Raw genomic sequence first — 26,213 nt, forward strand, 5'->3', positions numbered from 1 at the left:
CCAAAAAGCTTTGGACATCATTGATGATGTACTTCTGATAAAGTGATACACATATGCACACTGTTTCAAAGTTAGCTGCTTAGCGATTTCAATGCATGCCTCAGAGACGCATGCCTCAGAGCTTCAGTATCAAACCTAACATCACACATGAACATAAATCGTCTTTAATGCTGCATTCGAAACAACTGGGAACTTGGAACTCGGAAATCTCCAACTTCTGACTTCAGTGTGTTCAAGACAACTGGGAACTCAGAAAAACACAAGCTTTGACTGTGAGAAATCGCTTTGAACGGTCATCCAACACGGGAACTTTGAGCCTCTTTCTCGAGCTCTGACCTCAAGATCACTGACGTCATAATTTGTGAGTTCCCAGTTGTATAAGGCGTACACATGCTTCCCATCCGAAACAGTTCGGAACAGTTCGTGCATATACTATGACAACATTTTGTGACGTTTTTGTTAGTTTTGGTCTTCTGTAACATTTGTTTCCCGGCTGTTCCTGCACACAACATTTTTTCTCGAGACAAGCCGAAGTCGGTAGCCGAAGTTTACGCCCCTTTAGTTGTTGATTGGTCAACTGTAGGGATTCTTAAATTAAGTGTTTTTAGTCATTCAACGAGAGACAAATCATTTATGCACATTTTTATTTTGAGAAATACTGCACTATCTTAGTTAGATTTACACAACGTAGATCTCTGCAAAATCGTGAACATTTAAGATTTCTTGAGTTATCCTAGATTAATTCGGACTATGAGGAAGTGTATACTGTATACTGGTGTCTCAAGATGGACAAACAGTAATATTGATATTTTTTTCTGTTTTTGAAGCAAAGGTATTTTAAGGGAGTATGCGAGCACACTCGTTCGGTTCGCATAGGGTCTTTGCTATCCGGGATCCTTGGGAAGTCCCTAACCAAAACCATGACCTCGTATGTTTCTGAGTTCCCAGTTGTCTTGAAAGTACCATAAAACTCATAGTAGGCTACCCTTCATAGTAGGCTACACTTCATAGTAGGCTACCCTTTGCCAGCTCATATCTGCGTGAAGCTGGATTCAGTGCTCTCGTCTGCATTAAAACCAAACATCAATCCAGGTTGGATGTGACAGCAGAGATGAGGTGTGCACTGTCGACCACGCCCTCTGACTTTGAGAAGCTCCAACGAGACATGCATCAAGCACACCCATCTCATTAGTGGTGGTGAGATAAGAAACATTTGCAATTGACTGTCATAGCCCCACATTAAAAGTATGTGACGTTTGACTTTACCAGTGTAATCCACTTTCATTTTCAATAAATTTAAATCGCAGACTGTCGGCCACACTAGCACTTGAAACTAGCATAGGTTACAACTACCCGGACGGAAAACAGTGATACACATAACACACAGCACGCCTTCTACGGGCGTGTGGGGGAGGACTGGGAGCCAGCGGACCATTCAAACCTTTTTTGCAATACAAAATTCTCCATACCTCCAAGGGAGGTATGTGTGTGTGTGTGTGTGTGTGTGTGTGTGTGTGTGTGTGTGTGTGTGTGTGTGTGTGTGTGTGTGTGTGTGTGTGTGTGTGTGTGTGTGTGTGTGTGTGTGTGTGTGTGTGTGTGTGTGTGATTTTGGAGGTATAGCAACGCCAGACTAATATGTCATTAATACGTATAAATCATGTATGATTAGCTTCACACATAGATATAGACTATATTTCTTATTGTTATGTTGTTGTGTAGATCATTGGGTTTACATTGTAGACCTGAGCAGCTTTTAAAGCTATGGATCTTCAGACCTATTTATACCATTGGAATTAAATACTACTGTATATACGCAATACATAGTATATACACAATATACTGTATGTACACAGTATATACACACTATATTTAGCTGATTTATCCAAAGATCCAAGACTCTGGTCCCAAACCTTGTGGCATTTAATGGATATTTAAGGGACTATTCTGACCATCTGCATGCCATATTGTATTATATCAACATACAGTTTTTAAAATAATAATTCAAGAGGAATAATAGAGAAACATAATTTGGATATTTAGTAAAATATACTAATGAAGAGAACTTGCTTTTTCAGATACAGGATCTGTGAAAAATTGTCCAAGAGCAACACTAAGATGTAATTTTTCTGGAAAATCTATTAGCTTATTAATACATTTCCTACAGTCCTATTTGATTATACTACATTTAGATATTAATGCTGTTTCAGTTAGATACGTTGGTGAACTTGCTGCATTTGCCATTGGCCTTCCATTTGAGAATGACTATAGACTACTGAATGAGCAATGTCGCTGGGGGATATTTTTGGTTCCCACAACACCATGGTGGAGCGTGCCTGTGTCAGACAGTTAAAACCTAAGGAATCTGTGATGCTGTGAGCAGGCCTTTGATGTTTTTGCAAGCCCCAGTGTTGGGAATCCCAAATTGAAGCAGAAAAGTGGAGATTTGTTGGAATGCTTTACTGCACACCATTTATAACTGTTTATAATATCCTTCTGTGTCTGCATATTTTCTCTGTGCACATTACTCATCAGAATAAAAACAAGAACTATGAAAACCTCGACCAACTGTCCTATGACAACAAGCGAGGACCCAAGGTATACTTGCATGGTCAATGCACGCCGCCCACCAATTCTCTGAACGTAGCCACTAGAAACTAGAAAGTCAAACAGTCAACAACCGATTCCAGAGATATCCTTATCCTGGTAGCACGTATTTTTACATTTTATTTTATGATTTCAGTCGAGAATGGGTTTTTAGTATATTTTCAGCAAAATGAAATGCCCCCTCCAACCTTTTTTATTTTTGTGTAAAGGGTTGCATGTGTTCAAACCAAGGAGATTGCAAGTCTATTACATTGACAAAGTTTGTGGAGATCTGGACGTGTGGGACAGGCACAATCCAGATGGCACCTCCTACCTTTCTGCAGCATTTCCTTCTTCTTTTGTTCTTTGGGAAAGAAACCACCACCACCCTCCTCCCTTCCTCCACCACTTTGATTTGCGGTTGCATCAATCTTCTTCTCCCTCTACTTCTAACTTGCACGTTCCTCTTTGGAGTCTTGATAACCCTCAGTTTGCATGCACAAATGCAGAACAATTTTTCCTACCAGCTTCGATTTTTTTTCAGTTAAACAGATTATCTTGGAACCTTTTTTTCCATTTCTTCCACCCCCCCCCCAAAAAAAAGAAAAAGAGGAGCTGAAGACAGCATGGTTCAGGGCTGAGTTCTTCTCCTCCTTGCTAATTTTGTCCCCTAACTGCAGGCAGAGAAAGTTCTCCTGTTCAGCCAAGACACCAACCTGACATCCATGCTGCTGGAGGCCAAGGACCTGGAGGCTCGCGTCATCATCCTCTCTGCCAGGTAAGCTCCCATCTACATCCCTCACTGCACTATACCTCTAAACCTCATATACCACACAGACACGTCTTTATTATGAGGGCAGCAGGACTCGATGACATCATTATACAGTAGTAGTATATAGTAATACAGGTTACATACATGCAGTATATATTATATCATATTATTATAATAATCATATATTAATAATGAAAACACAAATATACTGTGTCCCTATGTTATTGGTACCCTGGCCAGTAATGGTCCTGTACATTTTGGATGAACTAACCATTTATTGCACCGAGCAAAATAAACATTTACATGTATTGTACTCTTGGTGTAGTCACTGGAGATTGACTGGAGCTGCCATTGTGGTAATGATGTGTATCTGACTGTAGCGAGGACGAAGCGGCGTCGGTCTACAAAGCTGCCCGCCAGCTCAACATGACGGGCTCTGGCTACGTGTGGCTGGTTGGAGAGAGGGAGATGTCTGGTAAAGCTTTGAGTGAAGCACCAGATGGTATGTCCTGCTCCTATACCCTATGCCTCTCTCACAGACTGTGTGACAGATCGGTCGTGCTGGTCACATTGCTTTATTATTCAAATGTTTTATCCTCATCGGCTAATCAGTGTGGTGTGTAATACATTGAATGTTTGAACGTTTAAACATTTGTTTGTTTAAAGGTTTAAAACAAGTTATTTCTCATTTTACTGTGCTTTAAATGTCTAACATCTTTTGTTTGTTCCATTTTTAGTGTGTGTGTTTTTTTCAGTAGACAACAAATGAAATAGAGGTTTTGGTAATCTACATTACTTTGAATTCACGTTAATATGAGTGTCTGGCTCTCATGGGCTAATTTAGAAAAAGTGTGTTGCTACCCCCACATTGAAGTGTAACAGAAAGCCGATGGTAAGCTACAACTGCATTTTGTTTTTTGCCTGGCTACATGTATGACACGTCTGTACATAACCTTCACTTCAACATGCTCACTTTGCCCTAACCCATGTTCTGTACAGTATCATCCCCAACCTAACTCCTATACTTAATAGGTACTTGTTGTTTCTATATAAGCAAGTTTAATGTTCATGGCCTAATATTAGCTATCTCGGGTCGAGTGCTTCTCTAAAACTGTGATTTTATTGACTGGTCAGGCTTGCTCGGCCTTCAGCTGATCAACGGCAAGAACGAGTCGGCGCATATCAACGATGCCGTGGCTGTGGTGGCACAGTCCATCCAGGAGCTCTTTGAGAAGGAGAACATCACAGAACCACCTCGCGGCTGTGTAGGCAACACAAACATCTGGAGGACTGGACCGCTCTTCAAACGGTAATGCCACAAGTAATAGTGAGAGTAACTAAACAAACACTTTTTTATTTCTTATTTGCACACAGTCAGAAGTAGGTCTGAGTCATCTGGAAATAACCAGAATATAACCAGAACAGTCCTGTATGGTCCTCAGTATAGGACAAGGGCCAAAACATAAAACTGAACATGCTGGCCCAGGCACCTGAGGTTGCTGGGAGACAGGGCAGGGAGGGCAGTCTGAAAGCAAGACCTCCTTTCTGAGCAGTTCTAATTGGAAGTGGACCAAGTCAGACCCCTGAAAATCATCCCTGTCTCATTGTGCATTCTCTGAGAAATTAAGCTTAGTTTCCATTGGCATTTAGGGCCATGCAGGTCAAATTCAAGTCGGGTTGGGGTAGCCTTGGTGGGTACATCTCGAATTGCATTTCCTTTGCCTCCAAAATGTAGTGTCTGGCTTTTGGCAAGAATACATAGACAGAACTCAGAATTAAGGGGATAGAGGATTCTACATCAGAGGACTTAGGGTGCGTTTGTAAATTCACTTTGGCTATCTACTCCGATTCCAGAGCACTCTCGCCTGAGTGTGCCAGAGAGCAGAATAACTGATGCATTTACAAATGCTCAACACCCGTTGAATATGGCCGGTGTCAGTAAATGTTGTTTCCAGCCACACAGTTACAGTCACCAACGCTCTGGATAACATGAAATCAGCCTAACCAGTTCTGCTAGGGCGAGTAAAATGGTCAGAGTGAGGTGTTCTCTCATTTGTGTCTGGAAGTAGCTAGCAAGCTAGCCAACCTTAACCAGTTAGCTGCTATTGTGTTGTCAGAATGCTCGCATCAACCCTAATCCTCGGCCAGAGGGTTGAGTGTGCGCTCTGACAGCTCCGAGAGCGAAATGCTATGAATTTATGTATGGACAACCTGACAACATTCTGAATTTACAAATGCACAGAACGCACTTTGAGCGCACTCTGGCACTCCAGATTGAATTTACGAACACACACTTAATTCGAAATGCGTTGCATTATAGTTCCACCCCCACCCTCCTCCCTTCATCCTCATTGTTTTAAATCTCCCATCTCACCCCCTCTCATCAACCAAGTCCATCATGTCATATTGGGATGATTTGTCTGATGATGCCATCCCTCCGATCTCCCCGTTGGACTCTAGAGTGCTGATGTCATCCAAGTACCCAGATGGCCTGACAGGACGCATCGAGTTTAATGACGATGGTGACAGGCGGTTTGCTACCTACAGCATCCTCAACTACCAAAAGACCAGGCTGGTGCAAGTGGGCATTTTCAACGGCACCCAAGTACGGGGGGTTTTATTAAATGTTTTATGTTACCAGTTGTACACAATACAGTATTTTTTAAATTAAGTGTTAAATTAAGTAATTATGCATTGGTGCTATCATTTTGTGCTTGTGTTATTATCAAATGTATAAAACCAAGTTGTATGGGGAACATTAATATTTGGGGTGGTTTGTACATAGAGGTGAAAAAACTAGCCCAATTAAATTAGCGTGCCATATGATTGTACTGTCTGAATTACTTTTTTCCATACTAGCCATTCTATTTCTTTGGTTTTGTAGGTGGTGATGAATCCGCAGAGGAAGATCATTTGGCCAGGAGGAGAGACGGAGAAGCCAAGAGGATACCAGATGTCTACCAGACTAAAGGTAGCTACTACGTCCAGCACATGGCCGTAGCCAGGATCTGAGTTTTAGTGAGGTCTGGAGGGAGAGGAGAAGTGGGCTTTATCCCCCCCCCCCCATCCAAGACATTTTTGGAAAGTTCTATTTAATTTAACTCTAAAATGCTATTTCGAGAACAGCAAAAACGAGCAAAAATGAACCCTGCCATTATCACATTTAAAAAAAAAATCTTTATTTAACCAGGCAAGTCAGTTAAGAACACATTCTTATTTTCAATGACGGCCTGGGAACAGTGGGTTAACTGCCTGTTCAGGGGCAGAACGACAGATTTGTACCTTGTCAGCTCGGGGGTTTGAACTCGCAACGCTCTAACCACTAGGCTACTCTGCCGCTCCGGCATTGGTTGCTGAAGCTTCATTCACCTCTACACATTCTACAAACACATAGCCTATTAGCTATACAATTGGCTTCTACACATTAACTCAGCACCGGGATTATCAGTAATCAAGGTAAGACCCAAGTGTAGACTGTGTGAAGTAACAATGTTTATTGTAACAACAGGGGCAGGCAAACAACAGGTCAAGGCAGGCAGGGGTCGATAATCCAGAGTAGAGGCCAAGGAACCTGATGGCAGGCAGGCTAAGAGTCAGGACAGGCAAGGGTCAAGACCAGGATGATGCGAAAAAGAGAGACTGAGAAAAAGCAAAGCAGAGCAGAGACAAACCGCTGCTTGACTTGAACAAAACAGGTATAAATACATAAGGGAAGATGGGCGACACCTGTAGAGGGGTAGAGACAGTCACAAGGACAGGTGAAACAGATCAGGATGTGACGGGGATTAAAAACTATAATTGAATATGTACAGAGGGAACTGTTAGCATAAAAAATATTTTATTATGGACAGATTTATATTTACTGAGGGGGGGGGGACTGGTCCAACTCAAGGTGTCATAAAAAAATGCACCACTCTGCCCAACATTACAAATATTTTCACATGACCCTCCCCTTGTATTGTTAAATAAATTGAACACCCTCCCTCTCATAAAACTTCCTCAAAACAATGTTTACAACCACAAACAATAAATGTAGCAACCCTATGTTTATAAACGTTGATATAAACTTTTCCACTTTAGCATGCTTTTTGGGCCAGAAGGTTGAGGGTTCGCTGACCACCACAGAGAGATCACTCTCCCTAACTGTTCATTACAATATGATCAGAAGCAGCTGCAGACAATGATTTTCGACATTTTGATGCCATAATTATAATTATATAAAATATATGCAACACATTTTCCCACCAACAGGTTTCTGTGCCTGTGCACCACACAACCAATGAACGAAGCATATTTTAGTCACTTCAAAATGACGATTTGCCTGTTCAACACCATAATAATAGACTATGTCAATCTCGACAAAAAAAATAAAAAATACATCCCTCCCTACTAGGGCTGACTCAATTTTGGTCGACTGAGATTTCTTTAGTTGAGCAATGGCAAATATATATATTTTTCATGGTGCACAAGACATCCGCCTGATTCACGCTTGTCTCGGTGGACTAATCTGTTGCTGAGGCCGCGGGGATGGGACAGTCCATCACTTTAAGACATGTGCTACTGAAATTGCATATGGTTATATTATGTAAGAACAATTGTGCAACTAGGGTTGCAAAATTCCTGGAACTTTCAATAAACTCCCTGGTTTTCCAGTGCGGCAAGTCCAAACCCAGCTCAAATCAAGTGCCGTGGGGCTCCCCCTTGAGTCATTTGGATTGATTTATTGATTTCATCAGTTAAAAAAAGACATATATATATATATATATATATACACAAATATTTTTTAAGTGACCGAGATTGCACAATAACGTCTGGGATTTTTTTTTTACATAAATAAATATACAATTACATAGATACAGACACATTACAGAGATACAGACAAAAAATGCTCAACCTCCTAAGGGGAGAGTTTACGTACAAATCTTGTCTGGTCTGTAGCTTATTCTTTAGATGTTTGGGGCTGCTGGCGAACCATGATGTGCAGGCATAATCAATGTGACACAGGACTAGTGCACTTGCCAGAGTCTTGGGTGTATATAGCTAGGTTTCCATCCAATTGGTGACCGAATGTCATGCAAATATTCTAAAATCTGCATAAAAACAACATGCACATTTCAGAGTTCCCTGTGGCGCCAGTGAACATGACAGTAAATATTTTAATTTACCGGACATTTGAGAAATTTACTGGACATCAATATGCATTCAGAACCGACCTGGCGCAGCCAACGAGGGATATTGGCCAAATTAGCCACATTTACGTGTCTTTAAAAACAGATTATAACAAATTATAAAAACACTATTCATTGGGTTACGATGTGTAGCACATGCGAAACTTCATAGTCTATTTTTTTGTTTTGTTTTTAGGCTACTTTCCTAGAACAATAATTGTCCCCATCAAGGTTCAGCTGTCAGAGATTGTAGCTCTAAATTAATTAGGGTTTTGGATGCATAGGCCTATAGGTTTGCCCGCTGTATGATATTAATATAAAATATATTAGGATTTTGGCCTACTGATGGTTGTATATAGGTATAGCGATTGTGCCTACACTGGTATTGGTATGTTCGCTCTAACCAACAGCTTGCAGATACAGCGCAAGGTACAGCCTACTACAATGATGAGATTATTATGGATAAAAGTACGAGATGATTTCTATTTGTCAAATGGCAGCCAAGCATCGGTCATCATTTCGCCAGAATAAAATCCTAGACATTTATTGAAAGGAGCATCAACATCATCCCTGTGCACTTTCACCACCCTGTGAAGTTAATAACTTATTTCATCTGTAGCCTAATAAACTGTCTGCTTTCTCATGTGACATTTTTTGTCTGACCCTGTTTATGTCAAGCCATTTTGAAGATGCTGGAATGTATGTTTGTGATGAACATGTACAGGCCTACAGGACACATTTGAAGTAGCCTACTCAGATGAAAAATGTGTGACTGGTTGTGTTTCTAGCACATATACAAAGGTAATACATTTTACAAGTTTAATTATAAATATTAAGGCCATATTGAAGCTTTAGCTTCCATGTGAACAAAGAAAAGCCGCTCGGATTGGAGAGGAGGCAGAGCGTGTGTTAAACTCTTCTGAATAAATTGGCCTGCGGGAGCATATGTAGACACATTATTATAGGATGACTTGGGAGAATGACGATCTGCAACTGACAGCGCATTCAGAATCAGAAGTAAAAATACAGCCAGACTGACCTGCTACTGTGCCTGATCCAAATCGAATGAAACATGTAAATCACAATCTGCCATTATTCAACTGACATTTTTACTGTAACTGTAATGCTCCGGGTGTCGTGGGTGTGGAGTCAGACGCAGGAGACAGAGAGTGCAATGCTGTGCTCTTTAATGCACCAACGCACCACAGGGTGCTCACAATAATAATGGCCCCAAACACGGGGAATGAAAAATGTACGACTGAAAATTCACGACCAGGAACAAACACGTTCCTCTACTACAGAGCCGAAGGTTACAATAATTAATCCCGCACAACAAACAGGCGGGCCGGCTGTCTAAAGAAGCCCAACTAATCATCACAAACAGGTGCTACCAATAAACATACAAGGAGGGGGAGGAAAGACAATCAGTGGCAGCTAATAGGCCGGTGACGACGACCGCCACCCGACCAGGAAGGGAAGCCACCCTCGGTCGGACTCGTGACAGTAACCTAGAGTAGAAGTTAGTACTCGCTTGAAAACAATAATGAAATTATTCATTGCATTGTGGTGTTGTAGGCTAGTCTGCAATTTTATTGCCCAAAAAACTAAATCAATAGGGGAGCTTGTTGAGCTGTTTGTCATGTCTACTTTCATGCGCAATGATGCACCTTGCATCTCCGCTGCCTTTTAGGTATTCCTATTTGTTCTTGTGGTTTCATATTGAAATTGAATGCAGCTTTGAATGATTTTATGTTTGGTGTGATTGCTTGTTAGCCTATACCAGCTCTGTCACTATGATAGAGGGCAGGATGGAACGTTAGACTGGTAGACTATACTGACCTGTGGTATAGTAAAAGTTAGCACACGGAAAAGCGTAGTGCATAATGGGACTACCAAAACACCTTGATATAGGGGAGGTGCATGCAAGCAGATGAGGAAATGTGGCTAGTTATATAGTAAAACCTGCAACTAGATCATGTAAACCAGGCAAAATAATGCACTACCCTCCCATGTGCCAAATAAAAAAAACACACAACCCTCCCCAAAGCAAAATAAATACGTTTGACAACCCTCCCCTATTTTGGAAAGCCCCCAATAGCAAAATGTAAACAAATTAGTTTGCTTTACATAACTTTTTTTGTGCCATTTTAAAGCTAATTTCCTGCAATAATTTTGCCATGACTTATGCCATGTTAATATTACATCTAAGTGACAGGGACTAACAATATCAATGGGGGCCCTCTAAAGGTCAGGACCCCTGGGCACATGCCCTGCGTGCCTGGTTGGTAATGATTACTAATGGTTTAGATAGCTGGCTAGACTAACTAGACTAACTTGCCAATCTAAAACATTTTATGAGATGGACTCATTGAGTGACTATCGGTGAGTGACATACTGTACATCAAGAGAAAGACCAAGTTTAGAAGTTGCACCTACTACTCTAACTCTCAACAGTAAGTAGAAAAAACTGAGGTCTGGACCTTGGTGTGCTCATGTGCAGCTACCGCCCTGGTCTTGCATAACCGGGGGTGTATTCACTAGGAACCAAATGGCTAGAAATGGGGAGAGACCTATCTGAATTTGTCCAATTGTTTCTGTTGAAAACTTTTTCTGTGGCAAAATATTTTGCTACGGTGTGCACTAATGCATACACCCAAGCACTTGTTCCTTGTGTTGAATGTCTGTGTGCCAAAATGTGTTGGCGCCATACTTGCCCTTCTCTATTGTTCACAGATAGTAACCATTCATCAGGAGCCATTTGTCTATGTCCAACCCACAACAACTGACGGAACTTGCCAAAAAGAGAAAACTGTTAATGGACTTAAAGATGTCCAAAAAGTTATATGCACTGGCCCCAATGGAACCATCCCAGGTAATAAGACAGCCACAGGATATACACAAGTATTAGTTCAGTATAGTGTCCATCTGTATTGGCTGTATATGTTGATTTGCTCTCAATATCAGTTTTTTAAGCTGATTTTGTGTTTGTCGTTTGTCCCTTATAGGACAGCCTATAGTACCCCAATGCTGCTACGGCTTTTGCATTGACCTCTTGATTAAACTAGCGGATACCATGAACTTCACCTATGAGGTTCATCTGGTGGCTGATGGGAAGTTTGGTACACAGGAGCGGGTAAGTAAGATGATCATATGGTTCTGCAGCTTTAGAACCGAACCCCCTTGTGCTATGGAATACCATCCTCAAGGTTCAAGGTAATGTTTATTATCACACAGAGAAATGCAGTACTGGCTACATGTGTGGTATAGTGTGGACTACCACATATGAAATGCCAATCAATGTGTATTCTTGGGTGTTATTTTCCACCTTCATCACAGTTCATATTTAATTACTTTATTGGGACCAACAAATGACAGACTAGTCCATTCGATTTGATTGTATTTTGTCTGTATATTGTGTAGGCTGCGAAAGGACAATGTTTTTCTAGACAAAATCACCAATTGAAAAACAATAACAACAGATAATCAATGGATATTAAAAAAATTGGCCAGTAGGCAAAATCTTTGCTAACTGCAATAATATAAGGGTACATGTACAGGTTATGTGCATAATGCTAAAGTGCAATTTAGTCCAACATCTTATGTAATTGTAGGATCGCATTTGTGATCAAACAGTTTTTGGCTGATCCAAGCATCAATCAGGTTTGGAAATGTCAACTAAGTATGTAGAGTACAGTGGATGCCCCTCTCTTTCTATATCAGGTGAACAACAGCAACAAGAAGGAGTGGAACGGCATGATGGGAGAACTCCTGGGTGGCCTGGCAGACATGATTGTGGCTCCGCTCACGATCAACAACGAACGCGCCCAGTACATCGAGTTCTCAAAACCCTTTAAGTACCAGGGGCTTACCATCCTCGTGAAAAAGGTATGCTCTCTGCTCTTACTCCCGCTGCTCAGACAGGCACCCATTGAAGCTATTGTTTTCTTCCTACAACTATGACCCAGAGTAGTACTACTCACAGTAGAATGAATGAGTCACTGGCTGTTGTTTGACTGTAGGAAATACCACGCAGTACTTTGGATTCGTTCATGCAGCCCTTTCAGAGCACCCTGTGGCTGCTGGTGGGTCTATCGGTCCATGTGGTGGCGGTGATGCTCTACCTATTAGACCGGTTCAGGTAAAACAACGACATGTCTGTGTACAGTAATAACCTGATCACATTAATAATAATATAGGCCTTTTTAACAGCCACTTTTATCAAATGCTACTTACAGTCATGCATACATTTTCATATGGGTGGCCCCAGCGGGAATTAAACACATGATCCTAGCGTTGCAAGTGCCATACTTAACCAATTGAGCCACATAGGATCAGGACATTCCCCATACCTTTCCTATGCCACAGGTTCCCCATGCATTTGTAATGAACAGCTGAAATAATTGTTTATGTCTGTGGCAAGTGAAACTTAACACAACACAGGCACGTGAAATAAAGAACTGCACTGACATCCCACTGGGGACAGACGTCAGCTCAACGTCTCTGACCCTCATCGGATGTGGCAGAGCTTGCAAACTATTACAGACTACAAAGGGAAGCACAGCTGAGAGCTGCCCAGTGACATGAGCCTACCAGACAAGCTGAATAACTTCTATGCTCACTTTGAGGCAAGTAACACTGAAACATACATGAGAGCATCAGCTGTTCCGGCCGACAGTGGGATCACACTCTCCGCAGCCGTGTGAGTAAGACCTTTAAACAGGTCAACATTCACAGACGGATAACCAGGACGTGTACTCCGAGCATGCGCGGACCAACTGGCAAGTGTCTTCACTAACATTTTCAACCTCTCCCTGTCTGAGTCTGTAATACCAACATGTTTCAAGCAGACCATCCTGTGCCAAAGAACACTAACGTAACCTGCCTAAATGACTACCATAGCACTCACGTCTGTAGCCATGAAATGCTTTGAAAGGCTGGTCATGGCTCACATCAACACCATTATCCCAGAAACCCTAGACCCACTGCAATTTGCATACCGCCCGAACAGATCCACAGATGATGCAATCTCGATTGCACTCCACACTGCCCTTTTCCACCTGGACAAAAGGAACATCTATGTGAGAATGCTATTAATTGACTACAGCTCAGCATTCAACACCATAGTGCCCTCAAAGCTCATCACTAAGCTAACGACCCTGGGACTAAACACCTCCCTCTGCAACTGGATCCTGGACTTCCTGATGGGCCACACCACGTGGTAAGGGTAGGTAAGAACACATTCGCCACACTGATCCTCAACACGGAGGCCCCTCAGGGGTGCGTGCTCAGTCCCCTCCTGTACTCCCTGTTCCCCCATGACTGCATGGCCAGGCACGACTCCAACACCATCATTAAATTTGCCGATGACACAACAGTGGTAGGCCTGATCACCAACAACGATGAGACAGCCTACAGTGAGGAGGTCAGAGACTTGACTGTGTGGTGCCAGGAAAACAACCTCTCCCTCAATGTGATCAAGACAAAGGACATCATTGTGGACAACAGGAAAATGAGGACCGAGCACGCCCCCATTCTCACTGACGGGGCATCAGTGGAGCAGGTTGAGAGCTTCAAATTCCTTGGCGTCCACACCAACAAACTAACATGGTCCAAGCACATCAAGACAGTTGTGAAGAGGGTACGACAAAACCTATTCCCCCTCAGGAGACTGAAAAGATTTTGCAATGGTCCTCAGATCCTTAAAAGGTTTTACATCTGCACCATCGAGAGCATCCTGACAGGTTGCACCACTGCTTAGTATGGCAACTGCTCGGCCTCCGAGGGTAGTACATACGTCCCAGTACATCACCGGGGCCAATCTTCCTGCCATCCAGGACCTCTATACCAGGCGGTGTCAGAGGAAGGCACTAAAAATTGTCAAAGACTCCAGCCACCTTAGTCATAGGCTGTTCTCTCTGCTACCACACGGCAAGCAGTACCGGAGTGCCAAGTCTAGGTCCAAGAGGCTTCTAAACAGCTTCTACCCCCAAGCCATAAGACTCTTGAACATATAATCAAATGACTACCCAGACTATTTGCATTGCCCCCCACTCTACCTACATGTACATATTACCTCAATTACCTCGACAACGGTGCCCCCGCACATTGACTCTGTACCGTCAATTCAAAGTGAATTCAACAAAGTTTTGAATCGTGTCATTGGATTTATGTTGATTACTTTTTGCATATCCAATCAGTTTTCCACATTGTGTTCAGAAGGAAAAATATTGTTTTGTTGAAATTACGTGGAAACAATGTTGATTCAACCAGTTTGTATCCAGTGGGAAAGGTTGGAGGTTTGGTGTCTTGAAAGAGACCTGAGCTCACATGTGTTTTGTGTGTACCGCAGCCCATTTGGAAGGTTTAAAGTGAATAGCGAAGAAGAAGAAGAGGACGCCCTCACCTTATCCTCCGCCATGTGGTTCTCTTGGGGGGTCCTTTTGAACTCCGGGATAGGAGAAGGTAAATATCTACTGGCCTATGTCTATGTATGTGTCTAAAATGGTACCCTAATCCCTAGATAGCACCAAGTGTATATAGGAATAGGTTTTCACTTCAGATGCAGACTACCTCGTAGAATTATATACTGTATAGAATATTGTAATTTATTAATAGAAACATACAGTATATAGTAATTCAATAGGATCTTTGTAGACTACCTATTCAAGTGGACATTGAAATTGGCTGCTGTTAACTGAGTGACTATGTTTGTGTTTGTGATTGTGTTTGTAGGAGCACCCCGGAGCTTTTCAGCAAGGATCTTAGGTATGGTGTGGGCTGGATTTGCCATGATCATTGTGGCATCCTACACAGCCAATCTGGCAGCCTTCCTAGTGTTGGACCGGCCTGAGGAGCGCATCACCGGCATCAATGACCCCAGGGTGAGCACACACACAAACTAACATGGAACCCAAACCGGCTGTGTGCGTGCGCTATCGTGCATACATTTATTTTGCCCCCCCCACACACCAAACGAGATCACGACATGCAGGTTAAAAAGGCCCTTCTCCCCCAATTGCTCAGTTTGGCCGAGTGGCCAGCTCTCGGCCGAGTGGCCAGAGTCTTGGTGGTTCCAAACTTCTTCCATTTAAGAATGATGGAGGCCACTGTGTTCTTGGGGACCTTCAATGCTGGAGCAAAATGTTTTGGTACCTTTCCCCAGATCTGTGCCTAGACACAATCCTGTCTCGGAGCTCTACGGACAATTCCTTCGACCTCCTGGCTTGGTTTTTGTCAACGGTGGGACCTTATACAGACAGGTGTGTGCCAAATCATGTCCAATCAATTGAATTTACCAGGGGTGGACTCCAATCAAGTTGTAGAAAAATGGATGATCAATGGAAACAGGATGCATCTGAGTCTCATAGCAAAGGGTCGGAAAATACCTATGTAAATCAGGTATTTCTGTTTAAAAATAATAATAAATTAGCAAAAATAAATCTAAATCTGTTTTCACTTTGTCATTATGGTGTATTGTGTGTAGATTGTGGAGGATTACATTTACATTTTTTTTTAGAATAAGGCTGTAATGTAACAAAGTTTTGAAAAAGTCAAGGGGTCTGAATGCTTTCGAAAGGCACTGTAGACTCTGATTAGCTCTTCCTTGGGTCCAGCAACATTAAGGCAGTTATATACAATTAAAAACAGATTTCACAACACATGCTGTGTGCCCTCAGGCCACTGCTCTACTACCACATGTCAAACACAAAATCCAAACACAAAATCCATGAGTACGTGTGTGTATAGTGCGTATTTTATCATGTGTGTCTTCACAGTCCCCGCTGTTCCATAAGGTGTATTTTTATCTGTTTTTTAAATCTGATTTTACTGCTTGCATTAGTTATTTGAAGTAGAATAGAGTTCCATGTACTCATGGCTCTATTTAGTACTGTGCTCCTCTCATAGTCTGCTCGGAACTTGGGGCCTGTGAAGAGACCTCTGGTGGCATGTTTTGTGGGGCATGCGTGGGTATCTGAGCTGTGTGCTAGTAGTTCAAACAGACAGCTCTGTGCATTCAACATAGCACTCCATATACATTTAAGGGCCAGCTGAGCTGCCCTGTTCTGGGCCAATTGCAATTTTCCTAAGTCCCTCTTTGTTGCACCTGACCACCCGACTGGGCAGTAGTCCAGGTGTGACAAAACTAGGGCCTGTAGGATCTGCTTTGTTGATAGCATTTCTTATGAAGGCAGAACAGCGCTTTATTATGGACAGACCTCACCCCATCTTAGCTACTTTTGCATCAATATTTATGCATTGTTCAGATTTAATTACAACATACACTGAGTATACAAAACATTAAGAACCAGGCACACCGGTTTGTGTCAAGAACTGCAACGCTGCTGGGTTTTTCACGCTCAACAGTATCCTGTGTGTATGGTCCACCACCCAAAGTACATCCAGCCAACTTGCCACAATTATGGGACGCATTGGAGTCAACATGAGCCAGCTTCCCTAGGAAGGTGTTCCTAATGTTTGGTAAACCTAGTATAAGTGTACCGTAATCAACTTAAATAAATGAAAGTACCATAATGTTTAGCAGGCATTCGTTTGCATCAAGCCTGTTTTTCTGTTCAAGCCTGCATTTGGTCTGGATTGGTGTCATTGCATGCCACATCCTTGGCCTTAGGGAGGGTGGTCAGCTCATGAGGATGGCAATCATACATCTTCGTATTTTTTATCATTAATTTTACAGTATTGTATTGTACTCGGCCGTGCACAGACCTTTCAAAAATACCAAATAACCAAAACAAAAGGTTGCTTTAGAGCCTGGAAGGGAAAAGGGGCATGTGCACAGGTAGAGCCCTATCTGTGCACTTGCCTGATTGATGGTTTGAAAAAAGTTGCATTAAAAGCATGAGCTCTGCTTAGTTTTTTGCACAGTCTGGACACACTTGATCAGTCTCTCATTCACAATTTAACAAGCACTTGATAATGCCTCAAATTTCCCGGTAAATATATAATTCACAGTTGATAGGCTAATATTGTCACCCATCAGACTATTCTTGATTTAATCTTGTCTTTACATATACTAAATAATATACAGTATTTAATATACACCTACTCATTCCAGGATTTTTCTTTATTTGTACTATTTTCTACATTGTAGAATTATAGTGAATACATCAAAACTATGAATTACACATATGGAATCATATAGTGACCAAAAAAAGTGTTAAACTAATCAAAAATATATTTTATATTTGAGATTCTTCAAAGTAGCCACCCAAGCCTTGATAGCAGCTTTGCACACCCTTGGCATTCTCTCAACCAGCTTCATGAGGTAGTCACCTGGAATGGATTTCAATTAACAGGTGTGCATTGTTAAAAGTTAACTTGTGGTATGTCTTTCCTTAATGTGTTTGAGCCAATCAGTTGTGTTGTGACAAGATAGGGGTGGTATACAGAAGATAGCCCTATTTGGTAAAAGACCAAGTCCATTTTATGGCAAGAACAGCTCAAATAAGCAAAGAGAAACAACAGTCCATCATTATTTTCAATCCGGAAAATGTTAAGAACTTTGAAAGTTTCTTCATGTGCAGTCGCAAAAACCATCAAGCGCTATGATGAAACTGGCTCTCGTGAGGATCGCGAAAGGAAAGGAAGAGCCAGAGTATTTGCTTAAATCACTGGACTAAACAGGTGGTTATTAAAGACAGGCTTCTATTTGAGCCAGGCGTCTATTTCCTTAACAGCTTCTATCTCAAGGCCATCAGACTGTTAAACAGCCACCACTAACATTGAGTGGCTGCTGCCAACACACTGACTCAACTCCAGCCACTTTAATAATGGGAATTGATGGGAAATGATGTCAAATATATCACTAGCCACTTTAAACAATGCTACCTAATATAATGTTTACATAACCTACATTATTCATCTCATATGTATATGTATATACTGTACTCTATATCATCTACTGCATCTTTATGTAATACATGTATCACTAGCCACTTTAACTATGCCACTTTGTTTACATACTCATCTCATATGTATATACTGCACTCAATACCATCTACTGTATCTTGCCTATGCCGCTCTGTACCATCACTCACTCATATATCTTTATGTACATATTCTTATCCCCTTACACTTGTGTCTATAAGGTAGTAGTTTTGGAATTGTTAGCTAGATTACTTGTTGGTTATTACTGCATTGTCGGAACTAGAAGCACAAGCATTTCGCTACACTCGCATTAACATCTGCTAACCATGTGTATGTGACAAATACAATTTGATTTGATTTGATTTCATGCATATTTTGCATATTTTGCTCATTTGCATATTTCATTGTTGAATTCCAGCATTCACTTCCAGCATTTTTCTACATTTGTTCATTTCCTGCACTAATGTGTAGTTTACACACTGTATCACATTTATTTTGTCTTAGTATGCCTTTATTTCAAATAAAAAACTTCCTTAGCATAATCATTATTCTCCTCTTTGACTGTTAATCTTCAGGAGTTTTTACTTTCGCCATTAGGGGGCGGACAATTTATTGGGGCCTGTACTCCCAAAGTTGTTGACTGTTTTTGTGCTTGCCAGTTAGCTAGCAGTTGTCAGCTGTTAGTAGCCAATGGTTAGCAGTTTCTTTCTGCCGATAAAAAAGGATTATTGTCCCAAAAAATGGAGTCATTACTGAATTATTTACTGTAACAAATCAAACATTAAACCTTGTAAACAACTCATGGTAATTCATGTTAACCTTGTAAACAATTTATTTAGACCGGTGTTTTTTTGAAACAGGTTTATTTGCTGAAATGTGTGCCATTGTCCTGCTATTAAAAAGGGACAGGCGGCTATTTGAGATTCAGCGTTTGATTTAATTATTATGGTATTGTTGTAGTTCTTCTGTACGTGCCTCAGTTCGAAAAAGTGTGGCTCTCGCAGCGGTAGAGTTGTGGGTTTGACTCCCACTTGGGTCACATATGAGAATATGTGGACTCACTGTTGTCACTTTGTATGAAAGCTTATGCTACATAAATGGTATACTGTATTTTACCGCATTACAGTACTGTATGCAATGCAATTTTAGCAGTGCGAACCCATGTGTACCCCCTGTTCTCTTTTATGCACTCCTTGACCCAGAATGCACCACGCTGCCTATTAAAAATGAACGGTTAGCATTCCCATTGGAGTTAAGGCTAACAAGATGGCGGTCTTTCGCTAAATCGTCTCTGTCTTCTCAGTTCATTTTAGTCTTCTTGGTAACTGGAACTCTTAGAGAGGGCCCAAATAGACCTTGGGTGAAAAGCTATTATTGAAAGTCTGCAGTATAGGGAGTGTAGAGTAGAGTAGTAGTAGTACTTTATTGATCCCAACTTGGGAAAATGTTTAAATCACCACAAGCATCATCAGTGATTACAAAGACACACATATAAAAAATAGATGCACCTGATGCACCTAGGATCAATGAAAGATTGAGATGAATTTAAAATGATAAGAAATGCTGATGGTATTCTGGGGAAATAAGCAACAGCAACATTCATTGAGTGCAGATATTTTATGGGTGAAAGCTTATGTAAAGGACAGTCATGGAGGATGACTGACTGCTGTGCCTCTGTTTGTGTCTCTGTGTCTCAGCTGCGAAACCCATCAGACAAGTTCATCTACGCCACAGTGAAGCAGAGTTCGGTGGACATCTACTTCCGGCGCCAAGTGGAGTTGAGCACCATGTACCGCCACATGGAGAAGCACAACTACGAAAGCGCTGCTGAGGCCATCCAAGCTGTGCGCGACAAGTGAGCAACAGCTGGGGTAGCACCAGGGGATGAGGGTGGGGGTTTAATACTCTGAAAATTCCAATGGGGGAGGCCATAATGCTGAATGTACAGTATTTATGCTATCCCAGGTGAGCAATAGTGAGAGGAAGACAATAATGACATGATGTGGTTATCTAGTGTGCATTTTCATACACTCATTCGTTCCACTCCTCCTCTTCCCTGTTGTCCTTGTCCCTCCCTCAGCAAACTGCACGCGTTCATCTGGGACTCTGCCGTCCTGGAGTTTGAGGCATCACAGAAGTGTGACTTGGTGACAACGGGAGAGCTGTTCTTCCGCTCCGGCTTCGGCATAGGCATGCGGAAGGACAGCCCTTGGAAGCAAAACGTTTCCCTGTCCATTCTTAGGTGAATATTGGCCAGCAACAAGATACTATTGAAGCAACATGCTACCATACAATTTTATAATAAGGGTGGTTTCCTGGACACAGATTAAGCCTGGTCCTAGACTAAAAAGCATGGTCAATGGAGAGTCTCCATTGAAATACTGTAGCTTTTTAGTCCAGCACTAAGCCTAATGTGTGTCCAGGAAACCACCCCATAGTATATTCTATGTATTGTATCAGTATTTACTGTTTGAGACCTAACCTAAAGTATGATCTGGCTCTTCTCCCATAACAGCTCTCATGAGAATGGGTTCATGGAGGAACTAGATAAAACCTGGGTGAGATACCAGGAGTGTGACTCCAGGAGTAATGCCCCGGCCACCCTCACTTTTGAGAACATGGCAGGTATGTACGGTTCTCCAATTTAGTCCATAATGATACAGAAATGAGAGGAAATGCAAATAGTAAACTGGTGTGTAAGGAAGTAGCCCCCCCTGAGCCAGAACGTTAGTCTATAGCAGGTGTGTAGGTATTCAAATTGGTGTGAAGGTATTTCTTAATCTGCAGAAGTTTGACAGATTGTTTTCATTAGGTTCATTGTGCTCAAAATGGTTCTCCATGGAGGATGCAGTGGCCGCTGGTGACTTGGGATAATAGTATGTCCTGTGCACCGCAGGCAGTAAAATAACAGGTTGGCATGTCCAAATTGTCTCCTAACAGGTGTGTTCATGTTGGTTGCTGGGGGTATTGTTGCTGGAATCTTCCTCATCTTTATTGAGATTGCGTATAAGCGCCACAAAGATGCCCGCAGGAAGCAGATGCAGCTGGCCTTCGCTGCGGTCAACGTGTGGAGGAAGAACCTACAGGTATGATCTGCCCGTCTTCACACACAGGCCCCAGCAGGGCAGCACATCAGACAACATCCTGTAGAGTAGGGTCTCAAACTCGCAACTCGCAAGCCGCATCTGGATCTAGAGCGGCCAGTGGGGATCTTAGTAAATCCGGTCAGCGGTTGTAAAAAAAAAAATAATAATAAACTTCACTGGGGATAGACTTATAGTCAGTCTGTTGTTGAAATCTAAGTAAATTCTTTGCCTTCGCCAATTCAGTAATTATTCTACCCCTTTTCCATGTATTTTGAAATTGTCGCAGGTAACCGCGAGTGATTCATTGGTGAGTGATTCATATGGACAGGATTAGAAAAAGTTAAATTATAACCTTCCACAGAGCTAGTTGGGTGTACTACATTATTATAGAAATTGAGCTGGCTGCATACTACTTCTCTAAATTTGGAAATGACTTATAATGAGAGATCCATGTTTTTTTGCACTCCAAATCCCTCCCAAAACATGAATGTAACAAACAGCTGTGAGGATATTTGCAGCTCCACATGCATACGTACAGCACACTCCCCAGCGTCTGTGAAAGGACTGATTTCATTATCCTCGTCTGCTGCTGCTGTGTCTGAGCGCTCAAGGACACGACCGGTCCCCTGCCTGGAGGGTACGATGACCCCCTTCCCCCACCCCTCTCTCTCTGTGAAGGGCAGAGTGGGGGAGTGCAGTGGGGGGGTACACCGGGGGAGTGCACCCCGGGTGAGTGCAGTGGGGCACCAGGAAGCTCTGATGTTGCTGTACAGTCAGCCAGATGCACACTGGGCCCGGCTCTCTCACTAAAGGGCTAGGCTACTGAATAGCTCAACGGGTGGCAGCCAAGCATCTCCTGATCAATGGTCTCTCTTGACGCACATCATGTCCATGTACTGTTTGTAAAGGGGGATCGGAAAGTAACAGAGCTTTGGCCTATTGTGTCTTGAAAGGCTTAGCGGGCTAGCTTTGGTTGACACACCATATAATCCATATTGTACAAGCCAGTGCTTGAAGTGGATCTGAAATAGGTGCCAGTGCTCATAATATTTTTTTAAGCCGATATTCAAGGTGCCGGTACTATGTACTGGTAATCAGCGACCCAACTCAAGCCAAACAAAACAAGCCATATAAGACTCTGTAGTAGCATGCAATGCTCCCAGCCACTGATTAAACCCTCCAACAGTTTAGAGAAACCTTTTTTTTCTAAACATGGTCTAATTGGTTGTAAAATGTGAAGGTTGAACTTGAGCTATATATTTCTTAATTTACGTTGATGATTCTGTCAAGTGGGACCAGCTAATGTGAATCTCATTTCATGAAAATGTTCTCTGGTCCAAAGCGTTAGTGTGCTTTTCTCTAGTAGTTGCAGACCAGAAGCAACTTGTTGTCATTTTGCGATGGGACCAAAGCTAGTGGTTGTTTAGCTTTGTAGGTCCTTTAACTTTCTGTCATTTACATTTAAGTCATTTAGCAGACGCTCTTATCCAGAGCGACTTACAAATTGGTGCATTCACCTATGACATCCAGTGGAACAGCCACTTTACAATAGTGCATCTAAATCTTTTAGGGGGGGTGAGAAGGATTACTTATCCTATCCTAGGTATTCCTTAAAGAGGTGGGGGCACCAACATTAGATGCCTGTGTATAACTTCTCACCAAAATAAACTTGATTTTCAGTGTTGACAGATTGTTTAGACTGATGCAAGCTGTTTGGGGAAGATAATAAAAATAGCAGTTTCATTTGAAGTATTTTCTATCTCAATGGACAACAAAGAGGTGAATTTTGCTGCAAGTCTTCGCCTGCTTATGCCAGAGGCCATAACATTGGGTCGGGCACTCCCACACACTATCAGCCATAGGGCCATTACTATAGGGCCCCCAATTACAATAGTACAGTTATCAGGCTTCAGGTAAGACCCAAGTGTAGACTGTGTTATTGTAACATCAGGGGCAGGCAAACAATGGGTCAAGGCAGGCAGGGGTCGATAATCCAGAGTAGGGACAAAGGTGCAGGACGGCAGGCAGGCTCAAGGTCAGGCAGACGGGCTCGGAGTCAGGACAGGCAGGGGTCAAACCAGGAGGGCGAGAAAAGAGAGACTGGAAAAAGCAGGAGCTGAGACACAAAACGCTGGTCGGCTTGAATAAACAAGACGAACAGGCACAGACAGACAGAAAACACAAGTATAAATACCCAGGGGATAAGTGGGGAAGATGGGCGACACCTGGAGGGGGGTGGATACAAACACAAGGACAAGTGAAATAGATCAGGCTGTGACAACAGTAAAAGCATTTCCTTGTTCAGTTCAACGGAGAGAGCACTTACTGCTCTTTGAAGCTTTGACAAATTGTCTTGTTCTTTATGACTACTGAGCCGTGAGGTAAACAAGTCTAAATAGATCTCCTTTAGATGTTGTATTCGGTATTGTTTTCTATGGAAGGCAAAAAACACAAGCAAGGCCGGCTAATATTTGTGCTGGGACATATCCACTGGGCCACTGTGTGTTGTTGTAAGGTCAAATGAATACTGTACAAATTCTCATTATGTTAAAAGATGGATGCCCTGCTTTGGACTGAATGATGTATTATTGATTTATGTGTGATTTATACTCTAAGCCATATGTATGAAGGGTGTACATGTCCATATTTAAACAACAATAATGGCAGACGAACATCAGGCACCAGTGAAAAACGTGCCCTAATTTCAGGTGCACTACATATACTGTATGCTTTTCGACCAACTACATTTCTCCCCATATTTGAAATGCATGACTAGTCGCCTGTCCGCGGGCTGTATTAGCATTTCAAACGATTCCAGACAGCCCTCTGATGAAGGCGGTGTTGTTGAGAAACCTCATTCAATGGTGAACGGTCTGAGAAGGTTGCAATGAAAAGGAGGTGAACACAATTGTGGAGATTGTAAAGGGGGATTCTGCAATGATTTCACTGTTGTTGTTGATATCCTGGATGTAATAATCTCTTGAATATACTGATATACTGTGTTTCAAAGGGTAAAACGAGAAAAGAATGTTCCAAATGATTTAGACATCTAAACCAAATCACAAAGCAATATACAGTATTTAGCTATTTATAATCAGACTCTCTGTTATGTGGAATTGACCTGGTCCATGCTTTTTGAGGAGTCAAGGACTATTAGGGGATTATAGCCACCAAGAAGACACAAGTTCATGTGGGACAGTGCTGGCCTATAGGTTCGACATCATACCACTCATTCTACATACTGTATCCCTTTTGGTTTTCCTGCACTGCATGTTTTCTGGTTGAAGTCACACCCACTACCAAAATCTACTTCCCCTGCTCCTCTTAGTCTTCATCGCTCCCTTTGCCGTGGGAGAAATGCCATTATGCTAGTGTTGGTAGAACGCAAAGGGACCTTGTTGAATTTCACATGGTTTATTGATTAGTCGGTCCATATTTTTTCCATGATCTTACTGATCATTGTATAACCAGCCCCCCCCCCCCATGGATGGTTCTTATTTTACTGTGCCATGCCATCCGAGGCAGTCCTCAAAAAGTAGCCAGGAGAAATATACCCAGATTTTAATAGTAACCCAGCTCCAATTATAGGATACTTTATATGTCCACGTGGCATTGGGTATAGACAGAAAGTGGACATGAGATACTGGACCATATTAAAGCTGGTAATTGAAATAGAGAGTAGTGTAACTACTCTGCAAGTTACTCTGCAGTTTTGGTGTACAGTAATGTAGTAATGTGTGTGTGTGTGGGGGGGGGGCACTGAGACCAAACACACTCCTTCATCAGGGAACACCAATAATGTTTCTACATATATATTTATTTTAGGATAGGAAAAGTGATAGAGCAGAGCCTGACTCCAAACAGAAAACCTCTTTTAGGTCCATCAGTACCAACCTGGCCTCCAACATCAAGAGACGTAGGTCCTCCAAAGACACGGTAAGGAGTTGAAGGAAATTACACCCTCTCTCTCTTCCTCTCTTCCTTTACCTCATCCTTTTTTCTCTCTCTTCTGTCATCTCTTCTCACAAAACGTTTCATTCCAGGCTCGTGTCAGTCACCCTCACACATGGAGTTACAGTCATGGCCACGTGTCTGTCAGTCAGTCATCGATAAACCATCCAGACATTTTTCCAACACCAAAAGAAGGAAATCGATATGAGCATGAGTAGGCAGTCTGAAGCTAAGGGCTTTCGTTTTCTTTGATAAAAAAAATGTGTTTTTAATGACTACTATGCAAAGGGATACAAGAGCTAGTCCTTATGCTGGTCTTTCTCCTGTGGCTAAACTAGACACCATTTTGGTTTGTGCTCTCCTTTTTAGTTGTGTATGTGTGTTTGTCTCCTTTCACTGATTGGTCTGTGCTGCACCTTCCTTTGTGTGTGTCATATTTTGTGTGTTTTTTTCCTTTCATTACAAAAATAATGGCCAAGAAAAAGCCAAATGCACCGGGTAACAGACTTTACGTTCTCTTTTCTTTCCACAGACTTTCCATTTTAAGGGATCTCCTGTCAAGTGTGTTTGACCAAGCAATATTTACTTGTAGTGTTTCAATCAACAAATGCTGCTGGGAATGAAAAGAGATATAATATAATACAGTGGCTTACGAAAATATTCACTCCCCTTGGCATTTTTCCTATTTTGTTGCCTCCCCCCAAAGCCAATACTTTGTAGAGCCACCTTTTGCAGCAATTACAGCTGCAAGTGTCTTGGGGTATGTCT

The 26,213-nt window shown here is 42.1% G+C and overlaps 1 protein-coding gene across 4 annotated transcripts in view; it reads left to right on the plus strand.

Moving 5' to 3' along the window:
* Positions 1 to 26,213, plus strand: part of grin1b (glutamate receptor, ionotropic, N-methyl D-aspartate 1b) — a 53,208-nt gene that overhangs the window by 18,991 nt on the left and 8,004 nt on the right. The window contains exons 4-20 of one of the 4 annotated variants that reach the window (XM_035786399.2): positions 2,533 to 2,595; positions 3,264 to 3,361; positions 3,736 to 3,857; positions 4,490 to 4,664; positions 5,816 to 5,960; positions 6,240 to 6,326; positions 11,257 to 11,395; positions 11,529 to 11,656; positions 12,244 to 12,408; positions 12,543 to 12,661; positions 14,873 to 14,985; positions 15,256 to 15,404; positions 20,106 to 20,263; positions 20,489 to 20,650; positions 20,924 to 21,033; positions 21,349 to 21,494; positions 25,320 to 25,430. In XM_035786399.2, coding sequence (XP_035642292.1) covers positions 2,533 to 2,595; positions 3,264 to 3,361; positions 3,736 to 3,857; positions 4,490 to 4,664; positions 5,816 to 5,960; positions 6,240 to 6,326; positions 11,257 to 11,395; positions 11,529 to 11,656; positions 12,244 to 12,408; positions 12,543 to 12,661; positions 14,873 to 14,985; positions 15,256 to 15,404; positions 20,106 to 20,263; positions 20,489 to 20,650; positions 20,924 to 21,033; positions 21,349 to 21,494; positions 25,320 to 25,430 — 2,190 coding nt within the window. The remainder of the gene's footprint in view (positions 1 to 2,532; positions 2,596 to 3,263; positions 3,362 to 3,735; positions 3,858 to 4,489; positions 4,665 to 5,815; positions 5,961 to 6,239; positions 6,327 to 11,256; positions 11,396 to 11,528; positions 11,657 to 12,243; positions 12,409 to 12,542; positions 12,662 to 14,872; positions 14,986 to 15,255; positions 15,405 to 20,105; positions 20,264 to 20,488; positions 20,651 to 20,923; positions 21,034 to 21,348; positions 21,495 to 25,319; positions 25,431 to 26,213) is intronic. The other 3 variants (XM_035786401.2, XM_035786400.2, XM_035786402.2) reach the window with 3 other exon arrangements.

The sequence above is a fragment of the Oncorhynchus keta genome, chromosome 14 (genome assembly GCF_023373465.1).
Source record: "Oncorhynchus keta strain PuntledgeMale-10-30-2019 chromosome 14, Oket_V2, whole genome shotgun sequence".
Taxonomy (NCBI): Eukaryota; Metazoa; Chordata; class Actinopteri; order Salmoniformes; family Salmonidae; genus Oncorhynchus; species Oncorhynchus keta.